Source organism: Carassius carassius, chromosome 15 (genome assembly GCF_963082965.1).
Source record: "Carassius carassius chromosome 15, fCarCar2.1, whole genome shotgun sequence".
NCBI lineage: Eukaryota > Metazoa > Chordata > Actinopteri > Cypriniformes > Cyprinidae > Carassius > Carassius carassius.
Genome location: NC_081769.1, coordinates 23,288,455 through 23,310,225, shown reverse-complemented (window position 1 = coordinate 23,310,225; position 21,771 = coordinate 23,288,455). Strand labels below are relative to the sequence as shown.

Below are 21,771 nucleotides of genomic sequence, written 5' to 3'. Positions count from 1 at the left end.
GCCTTGTTTATTTCAGCAGGACAATGCAAAACCACATACTGCAGCTATAACAACAGCATGGCTTCGTCGTAGAAGAGTCGGGTGCTAATCTGGCCTGCCTGCAGTCCAGATCTTTCACTTATAGAGAACATTTGGCGCATCATTAAACGAAAAATACGCCAAAGACGACCACGAACTCTTCAGCAGCTGGAAATCTATATAAGGCAAGAATGGGACCAAATTCCAACAGCAAAACTCCAGCAACTCATAGCCTCAATGCCCAGACGTTTTTCAAACTGTTTTGAAAAGAAAAGGAGATGCTACACCATGGTAAACATGCCCCGTCCCAACTATTTTGAGACCTGTAGCAGAAATCAAAATTGAAATGAGCTCATTTTGTGCATTAAATTGTAAACTTTCTCAGTTTAAACATTTGCTATGTTATCTATGTTCTATTGTGAATAAAATATTGGCTCATGTGATTTGAAAGTCTTTTAGTTTTCATTTTATTAAAATTTAAAAAACGTCCCAACTTTTCCGGAATTCGGGTTGTACTGAAAGAACATTTATTTGTAACAAATTTGTAAATAACCTTGCCAGAACTTTAGCCAAAATTATTGTTGTCTTCGTCTTCAAAATTATAGTACCACACACAAACTCACCCCAGTATGAGCATCCTAGGAGAATGTGGAGTGACTACTGTAACAGAACCTCCATATTTTGTCAAGAGGAGCACTGCATTTTTGTACCAGTGAATGCTTTTCTGGGTAGATATCATTTCGAGACAGTTTCAAATTATGGCTGAAAAAGGCATAAACCTTAATTCTCTCTTTTATTTTGTCTATTCCCCTTCTCTGTACAATCTTACGTTCTTTTCCTCTCACACTGACTGCTTCTCACTGCAGTAATATGATTCTGTCTCACGCTTGCTGCATGTGTCTCTTATTAGCCACACTTATGCAATTCCTTATGTGAATACAGCAAAAGAAAGACAAAAGCGTCCTAAGGGATGCGATATTCTTTGGATACTCTGTGTGTGTGTGTTTTGAAAAGGCCTGTTCTTTTAATACAGTGTCTTGACTCTATGTGGCTTGTGTTCAAACAGTGTGCAACTCCCCACAACTGCAAAACAGGAACAGAAAACCTTACACTGTGTTTGCGTACATCAAATAACAGCACTGGTTAAGAAAATTAAACAATATTAAATGAGACAGCTATACATACAGTGATACTTTCCATATCAGGTGTCAGAGTTTCAGTTCTGGAAGGATTAAAATACCGTTTCCATTATGAATAACTGGTTAAATCAAGTTTAAATAATTATTGCGATCACTTTGAATGTTATACATAAAAAGCACAGATACAGTAAAAGAAAAACAGTAAACTGCACATATGAAGACTTATAGAACAAAAATGGTACTTTATTTCCAGATTTTTCTTTTTCATTATTTTTTTTATCTTGCATTTTTTCCAAGGTAAATTCAACATAAAAATAAAATAAAAAAATAACAGTGGTATCATGAAAATTAAAAAAAAAATTGTACAAAATAATGTTTATATAATCATAACTATTAACAAACAACATTAATAATTTTAATAAGAACACGATAAAGAAACATTATGAAGGTAAGCTGTTCATCTCATGCACCCTTTCATAAACTCTCTCAGAGTTTCCAAAGTTTCCAAAAACATACAAACAAGAAAAAAAAAAAAAAAAAAAAAACAGATCAAGAGTTTTAGCCCATTGGGCTTTTAGTATCTAGCTACATGCAAAGACATAAAAGTGAACTTGATTCTTAGACATTCTCTCTGGCATAATTTTTTGTATACAGACTAAACTCCTGGTATTTGAAATAACTCAATGAGGAATCCTCCGGGACGTTTGGGAATAACCGTTCAGTGCCACAGTGTGCGCCAGAGTTATCTCACCTTACTGGGAATATACACATTGTTTGTTGCACCTGTATTTAAGTTAGTTCAGATTGAATTATATGTGTTCCGATGTCACATCCAAAGCTCTATACAGATTTGTTGTCATTCAGTGCTGAATTTCTAAATGATTGTTTCTTTTTTTATTTGCACTTCATCCCTTCTTCATTTTCCTGTCTTCATGTCCTTTGTGTTCCTCACAGCGTTTTGTCACTCTCTTTCTTTAGGTGGCTGCAATGGAGGGTAAAAGTCAAAGATGAAACAACAAAAAGACTGCATTGTAGATGTCATATTTGATATGGTTGCATGGGTATCAGCTACTCATGCTTACAGCACTGATGATTTTTATACTGATTAAAATAATAAAACTGACAAAAATATCGGCCTTAAGTGTTAATCCTGAATAATACTTCATAAATAAATGTTAAAAATCAAGCCTTTCAAATAATGAATTACACAGCCCATGAGTCATTGCCAATGAATAACTAAATAAAAAAAGTGATGGTACAATGTAAAATTGTTGACTTACAGTCACTCATTTGTAAGAGTAATGTAAGAATAATGCAAAATATTATGAATATTTGATTCATACATTTTAGTTGTTTTATAGTGTAATGAGACTCGATAACATCATTTGCAATGCTTCATGGGAACTGAAGTTCACTGCTGATCCCTTGTTACAATTCTCGTTTCCATGGAAACAGAGATATCTCTGTAATTGGTGAATGCAAATAGGATTTCTCTTTAGGATTGTGGATGGATTAGTTCTAAGGAATTTGGCTATTAAACAGTTTTGCTGAAATCTCAATGATTTGTGTCTTTCACAGAATTGCTTAATCTCCGAAGTCATGGTAGGTCTGTTGTGAAAGGTTTATACATTATTGTAAAAAAAAAATATTTTATGAAAAATGTTCCTTTCTAGATATAGGTATCAACATCAGTGATATTGGGTTTGATAATAATTCAAATTGTTTCAAAAAAAAAAAAGTGGAATATCGCTAAGTATACAGTAGACATGTATGCACTCACCTGTAGTACTCGTCCTGGGCGAGGGAGTGATGATGGTGGTGGATCCACTGCTGTTCCAGGGCAAGTCTCTGGAACTGAATCTCGGCACTCTGAGCCTGCTGCATTGCCTGGAGCTGGTGTGCTGCAGACATGGATCCACCCAGAGACGAGGACTGGGGCATCTCACGGAAAGGACCTCCTGTACACAACATGCAAAAAAAGTGCAGAAATCATTTAACACATAGAACAATGAAATATATCACAACAGAACATCATCACACCTCTTACCAAAGAGCTGCTGTCGAAGCACCTCGCTGTCAGTGAGGGATTGTGCCAGGATGGGAGGCCCAAGAGCAGCCCCTGGGTATGGCAGACGGGCCAGGGGAGACCCTGATGCCAGCGGATCCATCAGGGGGTGTACCCCTCCCGCGGCTGCCACCCAAATACGTAACAAAACAAAAGTGGGAAATTTAATAAGAGCAGCACAGTTTCCCAGTGGCACTGTAGGTAAAAATTATTTTGCGCAGGAACAGTGCTGCCATTATTCTTGCTATTCGCAACCCATTTTACTTATAGCCTGTTGTATTTCATAGAGAAACTGAACATTTAGCTGACAGTAACTGTATTGGTGATATTGCTAAGTTTGTTACAGAAGTGATACTTTTATGGCTGCTGCGATGCCGTCAGCCTAAACAAGAAAGTTCATTCAAAAATAATTTTTACTCATGTTTTTCCAGATCTAAATCCTTTTTATTTTTACTACTATGGAAATACAATTAGTATATTGCTGTGTTGTTTTTCCTTCATATCCGTCAGTTATATATTATTTTTTCATTTGTCATCTTTGTCAACAGTATGTTAGAATTTCAATTGGTTATTTAAATTGGTTATTAACACTGAATAGTCAACCATCCTGGCCCATCCCTAATATTGACAGAACCATATTCTGAATTTGCAGAAATTTTTATTTTGCAATACAGTGTGCTGTGTAAAGTGTGTGTGTGTGTGTGTGTGTGTGTATGGTGAATACCTGTGTCCTGCTGGTGCAGATGTAGGTGAGAGTGAATATGTGAATGCTGGTGATGATGAGGAGTCACGTTCAGCATCTGTAGCCGGGCGAGAGAATCTCCTCCTCCTGTGCCTCCTGCAGTCGCTGTGCCTCCTCCTGCTGCTCCTCCACCTGTCCCTGTCCTTTCCCTATCCCTCTCTCGCTCCCTCTCTGTGGCAGGCATCACTCTCTCCCTTTCCCTCTCCACGCTCCTTGCACGTTCAGTGCTGGGAGGAGTGCGAACGGGGGTGGGATATCGTTCAGAGTGCGTAGCCTGAGTTAGGAGGGGTGGGGGCTGACAAGAAGGGTGTGTATTTGGAAAGGTAGAATGTGGAGTGGGGTGATGAAGAGATGAGGCTGTTGGAGGAGGAGGAGGTGGTGGGGGGGGAGGTTGAGGAGGAGGGGCAGGGGAGGGGGCTGCTGGTGTCACTGGGGCTCCGGCTGGAGCCTGGTGGGCAGGAAGTGAGGCTGGAAGAATAGAGGAGGTTGGTGGGACTGACAGAGTTGGAGGGACAGGATTTGGATTCCTAGCTGCTGCGGCTAAAGCTTGAGGGGGCGGTGCGGGGGGTGGAGTTGTACCATAAAGGGTAACCTCACTACCAGGAGCTCCGCCTCCAGCCCCACCCCCCAGCAGCAAGGAGTGTGAGTGTGTGTGCGAGTGTGCGTGTGACAAAGCTATTGCCGGGTTGGCTAAGGCTCCAGCTGTGTAGACACGCTCCTCGCTCTTAAACTCAAATCCTGGCTTCACACGCTCTCTTTGAGCAGCTACAGCATGAGGGAATCCCATTCCTCCAAGCCCCGCTCCAGCCAACCCCCCAGGTCCAGGACCATGCCCTGGATGGGCGGGGCCCCCCTCCAGCCCACCCCCATATAAAAAGCCCAGAATGGCAGCAGCCGTGGCAGCGTCGGCTGGAAGGTGGTGGGGATGTGCGAGAGATGGGTTTTGGAATTGGGACAGGAAAATTGAAGGATGCACATGGGGATGAGCGTTAGCATGTGCATGTGCATGTGCATGTGCATGCGCATGTGGGTGAGGGTGGTGGTGAAAGTGGGGATGGTGTACATGTGCGCGACTGGCAACACCCAGCGGAGACATTGCATGAGGACGGGCATACTCACTCAGGGTTCTGAGGGCTGGGGTATCAGGCCCCAAATATGGACCCCCAAGCCCAATGCCAAGAGCACCCTGAGGACCTCCAACAACTGGAGAGCCCCCTGCCATAGAAGGAAGGAGAAGAGAATGAGGAATGGAATGAGAAAGAGAGGGATGCAGATGATGAGAGGGGTGAATGGCATGGGGGTGTGAGGCATGGTGGGCATGGTAGTGCTGTGGATGGGCTGCTGGATGTGAGGAGTTCACAGAGGATGAGGAAGATGATGAAGGGTCTAGAAGGATGGAGGAAGAAGGAGGAAAGAAGAGGGAAGAGCCCTGGCGTGTAGCTGTAGCTCCTAATCCTGCACTTGTGCTACTGTCCTTCTGCTGAAAAAAAAATGTTTATAAAGAATCTGACAAGTAATGTGTAAAGGATCTAACTACAGAAAAACTATTTCATTTTTTGAAAACAAGGTGCAATATCATGTAATCTTCTCAAGTGCATGCATCTAGTTTTCATAATGTTAAAACTAGACACAAAACTAGTAAATATGCTGTGATTACTGAAATAATTTTTGCAATGCTACTAACAAGCTCTGCTCTCTTTTACCTGAATATGTCTGTCCAAGTCTCTTTCTCTCTCCTTTTCTCTCTCTCGTTCTCGCTCTTTCTCTTGCAGATCTCTTGCGCGTTGTTCGACCTCTCTACGAGCACGTTCTATGGCCTCATTTCTCTTCTTCCAAAGCTTAGAACCATCAAGCGGAACAAATAGAACATCACTACGGGCACAAGAGTTCCCACTTCCCCGGTCAAGAACCCTGTGAAACCTGAAACCAAAGAGGTTTTTATCTTTTCCATGAGGTAAACAATCATACATGCCAATACTATCAAATAAACACATTTACCCAATCATGTGGAACTAAGTTTTGGTTATATCAGGTAGCATATCAGGCTATGTACATGTTGTTTGTGCCAATGGCCTTGTGGGCAGTGCGCCAACATATAGCGGTGTTGCACTTTGTGTGACCCCAGTTCGAGTCCTTTCCCAATCTTGTCCCCCCTCTTTCCCACCTTGTTTCCTGTCAATATATACTGTCCTATCCTAATAAAAAGGCAAAAATGGCAAAAAAATTATCTTAAAAAAAAACCTGTACAGGTCTTGCACCCATATAATAGCCATGTGATATAAAAGTGGTGTTGTAAGATTTCGAAAACACAACCATAGTAATCTAGCTAAACTAACTGAATACATTGACAAACAAAATATGTCTGAAACTACATAGTTATGCAGAAGGCTGTCAGCCAATAATATGACATTATATATCAGCCAATAATATGACACCATTATACTGTGCATCTCTATAAATGGCATGATCATTCTGACCTGTTTTTGTTCTTAATTCACTTGTTTTTGATGTTTTATTAGATTTTCTAAAAAAAAAAAACACCAAGTCTTACCGAGCTGATTGGCTGGCATGAATTGGAATGTCAACAGGTTTTGGTTCTGGGGAAGGACTTCGGAGAACTGGAGGAGGGCTCTCCAACTCCTCCCTCTCTTCTACTGGCTCCTCCTTGATGGCAGGTGGTGGCACAGGGCCAGAAGGTGAATCAGAGTGACCTTCTACTCCAACAGATGTGCTAGGGGTTGAAGCAGTGTTGTTATGACTGGGGTTACTGAGATGCAGTTGCACTTTAGTGTTTTGAGGAGAGTGCAGTAATGATGGCATGCTAGTACTATTGCTGTTGTTGGGAGCATTGCCACTAGCATTGCTATTTCCATGGTTACCGTTGCCATGGTAAGAGCTACTGAAAGTAGTATGACTGCTTAAAGTGCCATGGTAAGGAGTAGGCCTGCAACCTGATGGACAAGAGGTGGACACACCTGATGCAGGAAGTGGTACAGAAGGAGCAGAGGTTGATGGAAAAGGACTAAACCCTCCCATTGGATTGGTTGAGGGACTGGGAAGAGGAGAGAGTGGGGTTGGTGGAGTCTGACTGGATGAAGAATATGGGCCCTGTCGAGCTAGATTCCCCGGAAGGGATGTAATAGTTGGGGGCTGACAATGTGAGCTAGTGGAGGGTGGAGGAGGATAAGAAGCAGAGGTGGGATGACCAGGTCCAGAACCACTCGATGAAGGAGAAAGGGATGGAGGGTGATTGCGATTTGAATGAAGAGCAGATGTAGTGTTGTCCTTTTCCCTCTCTCTGTCTCTATGCTGCATAGGCAAGGCTGTCTGTCCAGGATATTGAGGGTGATGTGGAAGTGGAGGTCCTCCAGAATATTCCAGAATAAGATTTGGTGCCAGTTCAGGTGGGCTCGGGAACTCCCTTGGCACACCAGAAAGTGGAACAGAAGAAGAGGTTGATCCAGGGGGTGGGTCCGGATCCTTTGACCCTGGAGGAGGGTACTCTCTTAAATAGTGTGGAGGGGCTGAAAGGTCTGCAGTATTGAAGGGTACATGGGGGTTCTGTCCTTGTAGTGTTTGCTGCACATTTGTATCCATTGGAGAAGAATAGTCTCTATTTGTGGGGATGGAATTTGCAGAGGAAAAGGGAGGATGACCAGAGCTGTTTTGTGGTGAACTGGCTGGGTCACGGTTCACCAGGGTCGCCGAAGGTAAAGCAGATGGTGGAACACCTACAGGTGCTTGATTGGCATTACCAGCATAAGTGTTACTCCCTGCCTCCCTAACTTGGCCTGCTAAATCACCCCACCTGCTGTCCTTGTTTCTTGGATGACACCCACCCCCTCCAGTGCTTTCAGTTCCAAACTCTCTACCCTGTGCTTGATGTTGCTGGTTTTGCAAAGGAAATTCCCTCCCAGTTCCTCGATCCCGATCTTTAAACCCTGGTCCATATTCCCGACCACTCTGTGGTCCTGCAGATCCATCCCGGTTTGCACTATATTCTCTTTTCTGTCCAGGTAGCGAATTCCCAAAATCCCGGCCCACATTAGAGTTGGGTCCTCCACCACCAGAAGTGCTAGCACAGATGCTACCATTGTTGCTGTTTGCATTGCTACTGCTATTACTAGCAGGGAAGTCTCTGTTGCCAAATTCCCTCCCACCCCTCTCCCGCTCAGCTGCATTGCTATACCTGGGCAGGAACTCTTTGTGTGGTTGGGGATGAGGGTGAGATAGGTAAGGTGGGTGGGTGGAGTGTCGGGTAGAAGAAGGAGAATTGTACACAGAGGGCAGCTGTTGCTGTACTGGAGGCTGCTGGCTTGAATGTGTGTGGTGGTTACCTGGATAACGTACATATCCCCAGTTGCCAGGACAACTAGAGGGAGGTCCCCCTGACCAGCTGGTGGGGGTGTAATGGTGAGTGTTGGGAGGTGGAGGTTGCTGGGAAACAGTACTAGTTTGTGGAAGCAAGGAGGGTGGAACAGACTTATCACCTTTCTCTGGTTTGTCTGCTTTACTTTCCCCACTTGGAACATTCTGCCCCACCTCTAGAGGTTTCAGGGCAGGTGGAGGTGGGAGTGTTGGTCCATGGCTCAGATTTGAATTCCCATGGGAATACTCAGCTACTCCCACCCCAGGTTTCCCACACTGAGTGCTTGCTTTAGAAGGGATGCGACTGCAGGTGTGTATCGTTTCGGGACCACCAGGACCTGTATACTCCACTTTGTTTGCAAGCTTGGAATCTAGGGGGAAGTATGACTTCCTGTTGTTGCTTGCATCACTTGCGTTGTCCAACATTCCACGATGAGATGTATATAGGGATGATGAAGACTTTAACGAAGACAAATCTCCCTCCGTTCCTCCCTCACTCTGGTCCTCTGGTCTGCTATCCTCACCTCTCCCTGAGCCTCTCCGATCCTCTGCTACACATTTTGATGTCCCTCCATCTTTGTTTTTATCACCCTGCTTTGGTGAATCTGGAGAGTCAGATTCAGAATCCAAACTGGCCAAGGGGGAAGCAGAGAGACTTGGAGAAGAGGACCGATTGTCCTGGTCAATGTCCCGTCCACTGCTTATGCTGCTGCTACTGTTGGCTAAGCTGCCTCCAACTGAGCTCCGACTGCCTTGTGATTGGCCATCCTCATTGTCACTTTCTCTTGATTGACTGTTGTTTGACGTTGGAGGTGGAGCTGAAGTCGGAGTGTTAGTTGAAAGGGTTGGAGCTGGGGGATTGGAGGAGTCCTATTGGCAAAATCAAATACCATTATATTAAAAAAAAATGTAAATCTTATGGAATTTTATTAAATGTTTCTAAAATTTTATCAGTACCTGGACTTTCTGTCTTTTGGGAGGTGGCACATGCTCTTCCCCTTCACTTTCTGATGAATCATGGCCTTGAGATCGCCGGCTGAAACGTCCAACAGCCAATTCCTCTCCGGCAGTTCTTTGCTTAGTAATATAATTTTTAATCATTATGTGAGGCAGTTGCATTTTTACATTTAGTATAAAAAACAAAACAACAAAAGAACAGAATTTGCTCACAAGCTGACAAACAAATGCAAAACAGTCACCAATATTTTTAACACAGATCTAATACAGTAAAAGCACACTAATCTGGAATACTGTGAAAAAGAAAAATGAGGCATGAAAGAATTCAGTGATAGAGATAAGAAGAAAAATAGAGATGAGGTGGACCAAGGATAAGGTTATCAAAATGAAGAAACTAGGACAATGGAGAAGTTAATAAAAAATACAAGAAATATGATAGAGAAAAATACAAGAAATCTTACTGTTTGCCTTTCATTGCGCTCTGCTCGGGAGGGGCTGGGGTGCGGACGTCTACCCCTCCTTTCCTCGCTGCCCCCCCTCCTGCGTCCACTACGAGCGGGCATCTGTGGCCATGTCCAGCATGACCGAGGGAGGGCAAACAGAATGAAGAGAAAGAAAAGACAGCATGAAAGAATGACAGCACAAAAAACGGATAAAGTGACCAAAGCATGTTTACTAAAAGTATGTTTTGTAAAAATACTAAGTAAAAAAATATAATATTAATAAATGGTACAATTTAATATGGATATCCAAATACTTTTTAATAACAGACATAAGTGCACTTGGTTCAAATGGTTCTGACTGATTTAAATACTTCTATCTACTTTTTATGCTGATCTCAGTATGCAGTAATGCCCTCACCGATTCTTTGTTGGTTCGGGTCTTCATGACTAGCTCTCTATGTGGTCCATTCCTTCCAGTCAGCCATTACAAAAAGTGTGAGCGTGACCACAATCAGGATGGTTGGCCTACAGGCTGCCTATCATAGCATTAAATCTTTAAAACCTGGAGGAAACAGAGTGAATACCACTGAAGTCAAATTAAACATTACTATATTATATTATATACACTACTTGTCTTTCTATTTGTTATCAGATACTTAATAAATCTATCAATACTACAGGAAAATGTAAATTGTTAATTTAATTCCCTTCTCAAGTAATATGCAGTGGTCATGACATTGGTCCACTGTAAGTGCAAAATGAAAATCTAATGTTCTTTGATATATCTATTATAATCAATGATTAAATGATCTGTGACTAAAAAAATCTTTAATCAATGCAATGTCTGCAGTTTAGACACTAAAACGATTTTCTGTTTGCAGTAACAGTGTTGGGGAACAGTAATTCGTACAAGAAAAATATTTTTGTGTGGACTGCATGGTACTTCAGAGGGTTTGTCGTACTCTGAAGCTGAGCTTTAGTCATCAATGTTGAACGGAGCACTGCAAAAACCATCCACTGCAGCCAGCATAGCAAGAGGCACTGCTTACACCAAAATATCAACATACACACAAATCTCTAAATTCAACATGCACAGAAATACACACTTATTTTTAATATCACATAAATAATATTTAAACACACTTATGTACATAAATGCTCACAAATACATGCTTTACACTATGTTGTACAAATAAGAAAAAGTTCTCTGTTCAGAAATTCTAACCACAGACAGGAATGATATTTTGACTGGAATTTTCTTTACAGCAAAGATATATACCCCCACCCCCCCACCCAACGTTCTCGCTTTCCTGTTTATGGTTTACTTCTCTTGTTTCTAGCCTGCCTCACTGATAGCAATGTATTTTTAATTCTAAGGACAGAATTTTTTCTTGAATGATGTTTCAAATATAGTCTGATAAATATATTGGGTTAATTCAAACACAATCACTTAGCAATGATGCAATAATCCCATGACATACAGTAACATTGCTAATTAACCTCATCATAGTTGTAGTTGTAGTGAATCAACATTTTTTTAAATCCTGAGGCACTTCATCATTTTAAACATGACCGATATTCTAAACTAAACCATTAGAGACACTACATTTCTTCATGAGAAAAAACAGACAAACTCCCACTTGTTTGAGAGAGAAGGATGATAAATAATTAGATAGACAAAAAGATACAGTGAGGGTAGGAACTAAGTTAACTAAGTCACTTCAGAATTTTCTCTCTCTCTCACACGCACACACACACACTTCATTTATTGTGAATGAGACTATATATAGTACACTAACAGACTGAGTGAAGCGCCGCCTTCAAAACTTCAAAATGTACATCTACACCCAAACCACTGAACACAAGAGAAAAACCACAGTGCTGATAAATATTACATAGAAACAGATTTACAAGCTGCTGACAACCAACACAGTGAATACTCTGGATACTCCATCATGACCGCAATTAACAAAATAGTCATTTGTAGAACAGTCATTTGTAAAACAAGAATTATTTCTATTGACAAACACACAAAGACGGTCCATATCCCATAAATGTAAAATCAGCATATTTGTGATCCAATTACGGTGTGCACAAGGTAATATATCCAAATGACAAACAATAAAGGCTGCCAGCACTCTGTCTACAAGTGAACCTTCATTCATCAGGAGTCCATTACCAAAATCTTGGCCAAGCTCCAGCATACCAAAAGCCTTCCATTCTCCCACTGCTATGGAATCAGCAATACCTTCATTACAATACAGTATATACATACAGGAACACATCATATGGCAAGCAATTTAAACATTTATTCTTTATACCAAAATAGCATATATTTCTGTTACTAGTACATTTTTTAAATGTAAATGTAAATATTAATAATTATTAGAGACTAGTATATTTTTCAGTTTAGTAACTATTCATTAGATACTACTATTGTCCTTCACAACACAAATTGTTAAAGTTAATTTTTGTTGTTACTGATAACAAATTGCAAATTTTTTTTTTTTCATTTAATCCTGTAAGGAACTGTAGTTATCAACGCTGATAATGAACGTGGATTTCCGCAGCTTGTCAGTTAACAATGGCTCTGTGTAGTAACATCTGCTCTATGTGAAATCACACACCTGATGGAATTTACTGCTGATTAGAGAACCGGATTTACTGACAAGATGCGCATTAATTATTGGCTGATATTTATTGTTCACCCCTACAAATATATTAGAGCTGCAACTTACGATTATTTTTTCTGTCGACTAATCTAACGATTATTTTTTCAATGAGTCGACTACTCTTAACGATTATTTTTATTACAATAAATAATTAATCTACAACCCGAATTCCGGAAAAGTTGGGACGTTTTTTAAATTTTAATAAAATGAAAACTAAAGGAATTTCAAATCACATGAGCCAATATTTTATTCACAATAGAACATAGATAACGTAGCAAATGTTTAAACTGAGAAATTTTACACTTTTATCCACTTAATTAGCTCATTTAAAATTGAATGCCTGCTACAGGTCTCAAAAAAGTTGGCACGGGGGCAACAAATGGCTAAAAAAGCAAGCAGTTTTGAAAAGATTCAGCTGGGAGAACATCTAGTGATTAATTAAGTTAATTGATATCAGGTCTGTAACATGATTAGCTATAAAAGCTTTGTCTTAGAGAAGCAGAGTCTCTCAGAAGTAAAGATGGGCAGAGGCTCTCCAATCTGTGAAAGACTGCGTAAAAAAATTGTGTAAAACTTTAAAAACAATGTTCCTCAACGTCAAATTGCAAAGGCTTTGCAAATCTCATCATCTACAGTGCATAACATCATCAAAAGATTCAGAGAAACTGGAGAAATCTCTGTGCGTAAGGGACAAGGCCGGAGACCTTTATTGGATGCCCGTGGTCTTCGGGCTCTCAGACGACACTGCTTCACTCATCGGCATGATTGTGTCAATGACATTACTAAATGGGCCCAGGAATACTTTCAGAAACCACTGTCGGTAAACACAATCCGCCGTGCCATCAGCAGATGCCAACTAAAGCTCTATCATGCAAAAAGGAAGCCATATGTGAACATGGTCCAGAAGCGCCGTCGTGTCCTGTGGGCCAAGGCTCATTTAAAATGGACTATTTCAAAGTGGAATAGTGTTTTATGGTCAGACGAGTTCAAATTTGACATTCTTGTTGGAAATCACGGACGCCGTGTCCTCCGGGCTAGAGAGGAGGGAGACCTTCCAGCATGTTATCAGCGTTCAGTTCAAAAGCCAGCATCTCTGATGGTATGGGGGTGCATAAGTGCATACGGTATGGGCAGCTTGCATGTTTTGGAAGGCTCTGTGAATGCTGAAAGGTATATAAAGGTTTTAGAGCAACATATGCTTCCCTCCAAACAACGTCTATTTCAGGAAAGGCCTTGTTTATTTCAGCAGGACAATGCAAACCACATACTGCAGCTATAACAACAGCATGGCTTCGTCGTAGAAGAGTCCGGGTGCTAACCTGGCCTGCCTGCAGTCCAGATCTTTCACCTATAGAGAACATTTGGCGCATCATTAAACGAAAAATACGTCAAAGACGACCACGAACTCTTCAGCAGCTGGAAATCTATATAAGGCAAGAATGGGACGAAATTCCAACAGCAAAACTCCAGCAACTCATAGCCTCAATGCCCAGACGTCTTCAAACTGTTTTGAAAAGAAAAGGAGATGCTACACCATGGTAAACATCAGTGTTGGGAAGGTTACTTTGGAAATGTAATAGGTTACAGATTACAAGTTACCCTATTTAAAATGTAATAGTAGTGTAACTTTTTTAATTACTTTAATAAAGTAATGTAACTAATTACTTTTGAGTACATTTTGATTACTTTTATAAATTTCTAATGAATGTTAATTTGCAACTGTTAATCATCTTCAACCATTTTACACCATGCAGGTTAAACCTTACAGTAGTGCTCAATACTGTCAGACTTTCACCATCCTTCATCACTTAAATTAAGATGATCACATTTGAACACATCCACCACACAATCAGACTTTAGTACTGCCTTTTACTTAGAGATTGATCTGAAGTTCAAAGCAGATTTAAAATCAAAAGAAATAGTTTATAGATACTGTTTTTGAAACCAAATCTTTGCATAACTACAGGCATCTAACTGCATCTAACAATGGTTTGGGGAAAAATAGTTAATAAAAAAATAAAAGCATATACATCAACTCAAATACGGTTATCTAATAAGCATGTGTCATATTTTGTGTACTAAACTCCTGAAACATTGATGTCTTTTTGAAACACTGCTGTCTCTTTGTATATGATATGATGATAGTTTCTCAAAATAAGTAAAAAATGCTCATGAAGTGACTGTTCTAGAGATTAATTTCCATGAGGGGCGGACTGGGAAAAAAAATAGGCTGGGAAATCTCACACTCATACACCCACAACCCATTCTGAAACATGGACAACCCTATTTTTTTTTTGGACCTGACATGAAAAAGATTTGAATCCTTAGGTTGGGGGACTTGCAACGTAATTAAGAGTTCTCTCCTGAACTGCACATTCACTTCCATTATCCATCCATCTCTCTCATGACTTTAATACTGAAGATTTTTATTTGACTTTTACCATGTTTTGTAAGTGCAATTTTGTTTTTTTGGCAAATTAATTACCACTTGTATTTATTTTTACTACAAATTCCATAATTAAACCACGGTTAGTGCCATACCATAGGCTACATTAATTTTCCTAAGCGTTGTGTTTTTGTATGCACTAGCTCCCCCTAAACCTATGATAAAATATGATGATTTGTCTGCTAACTTACTACTGTAACATTACAATAGATAATAATGACGTCGTTTATACAGTATTTTGAGTGATTGTGAGCAATGTGCTGCTGCTGCTTGACTAAGTAAACAAAGACAAAACTACATTAGCATCTTTACAGATGAAACTGACCTGCACCTGAAACCCTGAACAGAAGTGTCGCTTCTCTGCTCCAGCTGTGCGCTTACACAGTCCACTCTTTTCTTTCTCTCTCTCGCATTGATTACTCGGAGTCTGATCCAAACCTTTCGGCGGAGGCGCAGAGAGCGCGCGAGCCCAACCATTGCCAGTCACGACTAACCGATTCATGATTTATTAAAGATTTAATTATCGAATGGCGGATTCGGAAATAATCGCTTTAGTATATTCGGCCTGCAATTATACAATAACAATATTAAAGTAGAAGGCCAAACCGTCTGCCAGGCCACCGGGAATAGTCCCGGTTCTCCCGATGTCCAGTCAGCGCCTGATTTCCACAGACACGCAGAACGTGTATGATTCATATTCAGTCTTTTTGCGGCTTAATATTCACAGACATCAGTCCATATCGGGTTTGATTCAAGTGTACTGACCTACTTTTGATTTATTCGTCCAAAATGTGGCATATTGCGTCCGCGTTATAGGCTGAATTCCATTTTTATGACTGGATTCTACTAATGTGTTTTCCGCGCCTCGGAGATTATGGGCCATATGTCTTAGTGCAATTTGGGAAAGAAAAAGCTGTATGTGGATGTGTGTAAATATTCAAATGTAATCCTCTTTGTAATCGTTACAATTTTCATAAGTAACTGTAATTTAATTACTCATTTTTTCTTAGTAACTGTAACTGATTACTGTTACATTTATTTTGTAATTAAATTACGTAACGCCATTACATGTAACTAGTTACTCCCCAACACTGGTAAACATGCCCCGTCCCAACTATTTTGAGACCTGTAGCAGAAATCAAAATTGAAATGAGCTCATTTTGTGCATAAAATTGTAAACTTTCTCAGTTTAAACATTTGCTATGTTATCTATGTTCTATTGTGAATAAAATATTGGCTCATGTGATTTGAAAGTCTTTTAGTTTTCATTTTATTAAAATTTAAAAAACGTCCCAACTTTTCCGGAATTCGGGTTGTAATGTTCTTTTTTTAATTAGCTAATGAATCCTTTGGATAACTTTACAAAAAAAATATAAGTACAACTTCTAATATAATATTTCAACCTTTATTCATTTTCAACCAATGTGGTTGAAGTTTTTACAGTATACAGAAATAAAGAGGCAAAGAAAATTATTTTACTATGGTAAATATGAGTTTATGATAGCGTTTATAATTAAACCACAATAGCCATAAATTTACAGTTTTAATTTACAGACGTCATGAAATGTTCTTTAGCATCACAAACCATAAAATGTAGTCAGGGTTCTGCAATGGTTTAGCATGGTTTCCAGAGATCTGGACCTGATTCTGGATAGTTCGGTAGTCTGTGACTGTTGTCTCGTGGCGCGCTGTCTTTTAAAGGGCCGTTCACATATCACATCTTTTGCGCACTCAAGTTCGTTATTTCCAATGTAGGCGCGCGATATGCGTGCTCATAATGGAAGCGACGCGGTCGCGACACGCACGTTTTTTCCAGGTGTGTCCGCACCGCATGGACTTAAAAACATCTAAACTTTTCAGAATGCCGCAAGCGCACCGCGGGTCATGTGACAAGAACTAAACAATCAGCTTCATCCTTTCCCGTAAAAACGTTGAAAGCTCAGCTAAGATGAGGGAACAGCTGATCATAGCTGTATATGGATTGCCATTTTGAAATACATTTAGTAGCAGAGCTACTGCAAGCGATTTTAGTGCTGCAAATCCATTTATCCATTGCTGAAATTTCCGCGTCTTCATGGAGAGAGCACGTCATGGTTCCTCAGCAATGACAAACGGCCCAGGGGTGCAACTACCCGAGTGCTTTGGAAAGAAGGAGAAGGCAGCGCGACTAGCGTTTTCCACGCGTTTTTAGACATGATATGTGAACGGCCCTAACGCGTGTTCGAAACCCGCGCCAACACAGACTTACTTTATTTTTTATTTTATCCTTACTTCAGCCGCTACAAGTGATCATACCAATAACTTAACAAGAATATAAGCAGAAACCTGAACAAGGAAGTTGGTCACCAGATCACACGGTAACCAGTTAAACCGTAACACCGGAGAGCGCCAGGATGTTTTCCTCTGAGGTGCTCGTGCATCGCATTTGTGCTGCCGTGGTACACCATATCGGTTTTGCAAAGGGAACAAAGGGCCATTTTATTTGACCTCTGTTTAAAGTATTCCCTTACTTTTGATAACAGTGGTCTCTGTTTTTGTGACAGAATGCAACTTTCTCCATTCCGAGTATGCCATTACGCAAGATGTAATAAGGTGTGACGCGTTGACGCATTTAACGCACGTCGACGTATTTTTGTAGTCGACGTAATCGATGACGTCGACGCGTCGTGGCAGCACTAATATTTAGGTAGTACTAGAAAAATAGCATTAAATCCTAATAACTATTTGAATGTTATGAATGATTTGAAATATTTACTAGTACCTAATTAATAGTTACTAGTAGACTAAAACTGAAGTAGATAACAGCAAAAACTGTAACAGTAACAGTTACCAGTAACAATGAAATAGTTACTTGTCACTGCTGGGATAATAGTATCTAATGGATAATTACTAGTGCATGGTACTAAAAATAAATAAAAAATAGGCCTACTGTTCACAACCACTGGATTGCAGGCTAATGCCAATTAAAAAGTACTAAAGCCTAATATAGAGTACTAGTTAGTTTTAATGAATAAATGGCTTGCCACACACATACACAACACAAATCATACACTCTATCCTCCTATAATACGCATATGCACAAATATAGCTGGAATTAGCTTTGATTCCGAATTACTTAGCAAGTAAAAGCTCCATGCCAAAAGGTGGGGTGAGTTAGACACCCGAGCGTGCATCATCGCTCGGCAACGCACCGCAACGTTCCTTTCTTCCATTCTTCTGTTGCTTGTTATTGATACGCATGCAGGCAGAGGTCTAATGTACTAATATGACGACCTCTGGAATACAGTCCTCAGACAATGCACTGCACAACCAATCCTGACAAGACAAGGAGAAATGGTCGCGAGTAACCCCCCTTTCAGTCCTTTCCTTCTCATATGAGGAACATTTGGGATCAGAATGGCGAATGGCATTCTTGTCGAGCTCAGTGGAATGTGAGCACTCGAGAACTGCGTGGTTACGCACCCCGACCTGAAATATGATTTCAGCCCAATCTATGTACATTAGTAAAGCACAAAGACCGGTGCGCGAGGAAGGGGGAACCATATCAGCATGGCCAAAGAGTCAAATATAAGCATCCATTTTCTCCTCTTCTTACCTATAATATCCAGCGATGCGTATCTCCCTTTCTTTCTCTCTCCTGCTGCCGTTCGTACTGTACATTGACCTACACGCGTTCAAACATACAGGCAACTCGATGCACAGAAAGATTTACATTGTTGCGGCTTCGCAAATAACGCAGTGTGTTCCCAGCCGCTCCCCCTGAATCGGCGCAGAAAACGGGGTGCAGCTGAAGACTGTACAAATTGATGCGTACGTTTGATTCTTCCCCACCCCCTTTTCTTTCTGCCCCTATCCCGCTCCTCTGTCAAGACGACTTGCACTCTTTTGCAGTCTGTACGGGCTCAAATCTTCACGGAGGGGTGAGCTAGGGACGCACGACCACTGGAGGGTGAGAAGGGGCGTGATTTTCCTTATTCTTCATGGAAAAGGGCAATGTATGAAAGGAAAGCCAAAGAAAAGGGAAGGAAGAAATATGTCGATATAAGGGTATTTATTCATTATGTAAATGACTGTTTATTTAATTGTCGATTTACGACACTTAATTAAGAAAATTAACCTAGAACTGCTCGATTAGGTAATGGGCACTAATTGAGTCTATTTGAACTGCTTTAATGAGGAAGGGGTGCCATTATTTCTGCAACGTTATTATTTGAAATGCATAGTTCATCAAAACCTAAGCTTCCATGTTTATGAGGCTTGTTTCAAATCCACAGATTATTCTCAAAATAAAGTCAACATGAAAAATGGACCCCGTTTACTTTCTTATATATATTTCCAAACAAGAAAACAGAAAATCTTTATCTTACGCTAAAACGACTTTCCTTTCTGCTGATGTCATGAAGGCCGCATTGGATGATTGTAACCAAATAGCTATCTAGGGATTGTTTTAGGAAACTTTCAATCAGTCTGGCTTCATTCTGGCATATAATGGCATTTTCCCCCATCCAATAAGTTTTTAATTATATAAAAGGCCCATCAACACCCCTAAAATCTGACAACACTATTGCATTACTCAGGTATAAATCACAGAATTATAATAAGCAAATATCTATGTATATAAATATTAGCCTAATGTGTGTTCTGGAGTAAACAAGCTATTCACCATCACAGGTGAGACCACTTGATAGGCTACCTGTAAGTGGACGAGTGGACCATCTCTGATTTACAGTAATATGTCACATAAGTACAGAAGTAATGAGTTGCAAATAGCAATTCACACATGCTTTAAGGTCTCTTTACACAAGCTAGGCTCAGAGGTGGTTCTGTGCCTGCTTTAAACTGAATGAAGACACACTGCCACATAAAATAGTACTAAAATATGTCTGTCATTGTCGTGACAGAGCATATATTTTATAATTCATTCATAAGTGTTTTATATTTATAATTGCATGTTTCTATGTTCATTATATTTTCTAAAATAATTTCCTAAGATATATTATTAACACTTTTATCCTGCAACTGTGCTTTTTATGGAATATAACCCACTTTGGATTTAGTTTCTTTGCTGCCTTTGCATTGTAAGGATGGCATTAGAGTCTAAAAGTGCTTCCCCAAATCTGTACTTTCTTGTAAGACTGCAGTGGAGTGACCAGTCAAGCGGTCTCTCTCTCTCACACACACACAATCCATCTCCCTCAGTCTCTATCTCCTGCAGTTTTTTCTTCCCTTTCGAAAAGACCTCTGTCCCGGCTCCCATTGTGTTGTAACCATAGTAACCAACCTCGCAGAAGTGCGCGTGCGTTATCATGTCTGCTGTCTGACTGTAAGCGCCCCATCTATCGCTTGAAGCACGAGAGGCTGAGACTGGCTGCAGAGCTACTTTGCATTGATTTACTGTTGCAGGTGTTTAACAGGGAGCGGCGTTCTCTTACGGTTTGGAATTCGTTACAGCACATCACACGATCAGCATTCAGTAAATAACCCGTAAACCTGCGACTGAAAGGAACACACGTTTATAGTCGTATTAGGCATATACATGTTAAGAAATCTGTAGAAATTTTTATTATCTGTGGTTGCAATAGAAGTGGTTTGATACAGTTTAATCTATTAATAATTAGTCTATGCTATAGTTTAGTAATTGGTCTATAAACGGAAATGCTGTTTAAAAGCGTTTAAAAATAAACTTGTTCTTTTTTTTCTGTTTTACATTTATATCTGAACCATAACGCAATTTCTCTCCGCTAAAAATAGATTTAAGGAACCCAAAGCAAAGTGAATGATTCACTCAATAATTTATAAAGACAGCAACTTGTCGCCATCTACTGGCTCAATTAGGTAATCCGTTAAAAAAAAAAAAAAATCAACCACTAATGCACAGACCGATATTTTGTGTGAAACTCGCAAATACAGACAATCAGAGTGATACAAAAAGAAAACACTCGGTGTTACTGAAGTGTTGCTTGGCTAACCAAAAAAAACGTGAGAACTGTAAGTACGGAAATAAGTATTCTATAACGTTTTTGATTACAACTTATAACACAATTTCTCTCATTAGTAGAGATGTAGTATGTGTGCCTTATGGTTTCAAGATCAGATACACCGTTTAAACATTCTCACTTTACATCTTGCACAGCAGTTTCAATAGACTTTTTATAGCCACCTCTCTTGTCCTTAGAGCTGATCATAGTGTCTTTCAGCAGCAGGTACTCATGAGTTTTCTACTGCGGGAAAGTCACAGTTTTCACAAAGGAGAGTTCAAAAAAAGAAAAAAGACGACGATGATGAAAAAGTAGAAAATTGGGGAAAGACTAGAGCAAAGAAATAAACTGCTCAAATAGATCTAGAGAAGTATAGGCTACATATTGCTTAAGATCAGTGTCATGAAAGCAAAATTACATCACCTCATCCCATTCTGAAGGGCTGACATACATTTTGTTTGATTTTTGCAGTGTGCATCACAGATGCATTTTGTATGTTGCGCCAAGTACAGTATGAACCAATCGGTTAAGTGTTGTACCTTGTCTTCAGGGTGTTGCCAGTTACCACAGGCACACCACACTAAACGTGGCAAATAATAAAATCTGATAAATTACAGTATTTGTGCCATAGATTTCAGTACAATATCAATTTACTATAATAAAGTATATTTACCATAATTTGTACTATATAAATATATAAAATATACATAATAGCAGATCTCTCTCTCTCTGTCTAAAAATATATATAAAAGCTAGTGCAAATACCATGTAGCTAAAATTACCAGAGCTTGTTGCTGAGCAAATCGGATCTAGCAGAAAAACAAGTGAAGTCAAATGATTTGCAATGAACAAACGATGGGTTAGGCGAAAAAGAACAATAGGGTTAACTGCTATTAACACACATCTGTTTGTACAGACAACAACAGAAGTATAAATGATAAAC

The 21,771-nt window shown here is 40.0% G+C and overlaps 1 protein-coding gene across 5 annotated transcripts; it reads right to left on the bottom strand.

Moving 5' to 3' along the window:
- Positions 1-1,825: 1,825 nt before the first annotated feature.
- atn1 (atrophin 1) lies at positions 1,826-18,746 on the bottom strand. 5 transcript variants are annotated; one of them, XM_059568084.1, is made up of 11 exons: positions 18,446-18,745; positions 10,695-10,773; positions 10,151-10,294; positions 9,751-9,852; positions 9,290-9,409; positions 6,516-9,202; positions 5,668-5,884; positions 3,947-5,444; positions 3,205-3,348; positions 2,938-3,115; positions 1,826-2,139 (listed from the first exon to the last, which is right to left on the bottom strand). In XM_059568084.1, the coding sequence occupies exons 3-11, from the start codon at positions 10,175-10,177 to the stop codon at positions 2,106-2,108; spliced, it is 5,007 nt and encodes a 1,668-aa protein (XP_059424067.1). In that variant the 5' UTR covers positions 10,178-10,294; positions 10,695-10,773; positions 18,446-18,745; the 3' UTR covers positions 1,826-2,105. The 5 variants fall into 5 exon arrangements, with proteins under 5 accessions (XP_059424067.1, XP_059424068.1, XP_059424066.1 ...); XM_059568085.1 differs by lacking the exon at positions 10,695-10,773 and having other exon boundaries at positions 3,947-5,441; positions 18,446-18,746; XM_059568083.1 differs by lacking the exon at positions 10,695-10,773.
- Between the last annotated feature and the right edge of the window lie 3,025 nt (positions 18,747-21,771).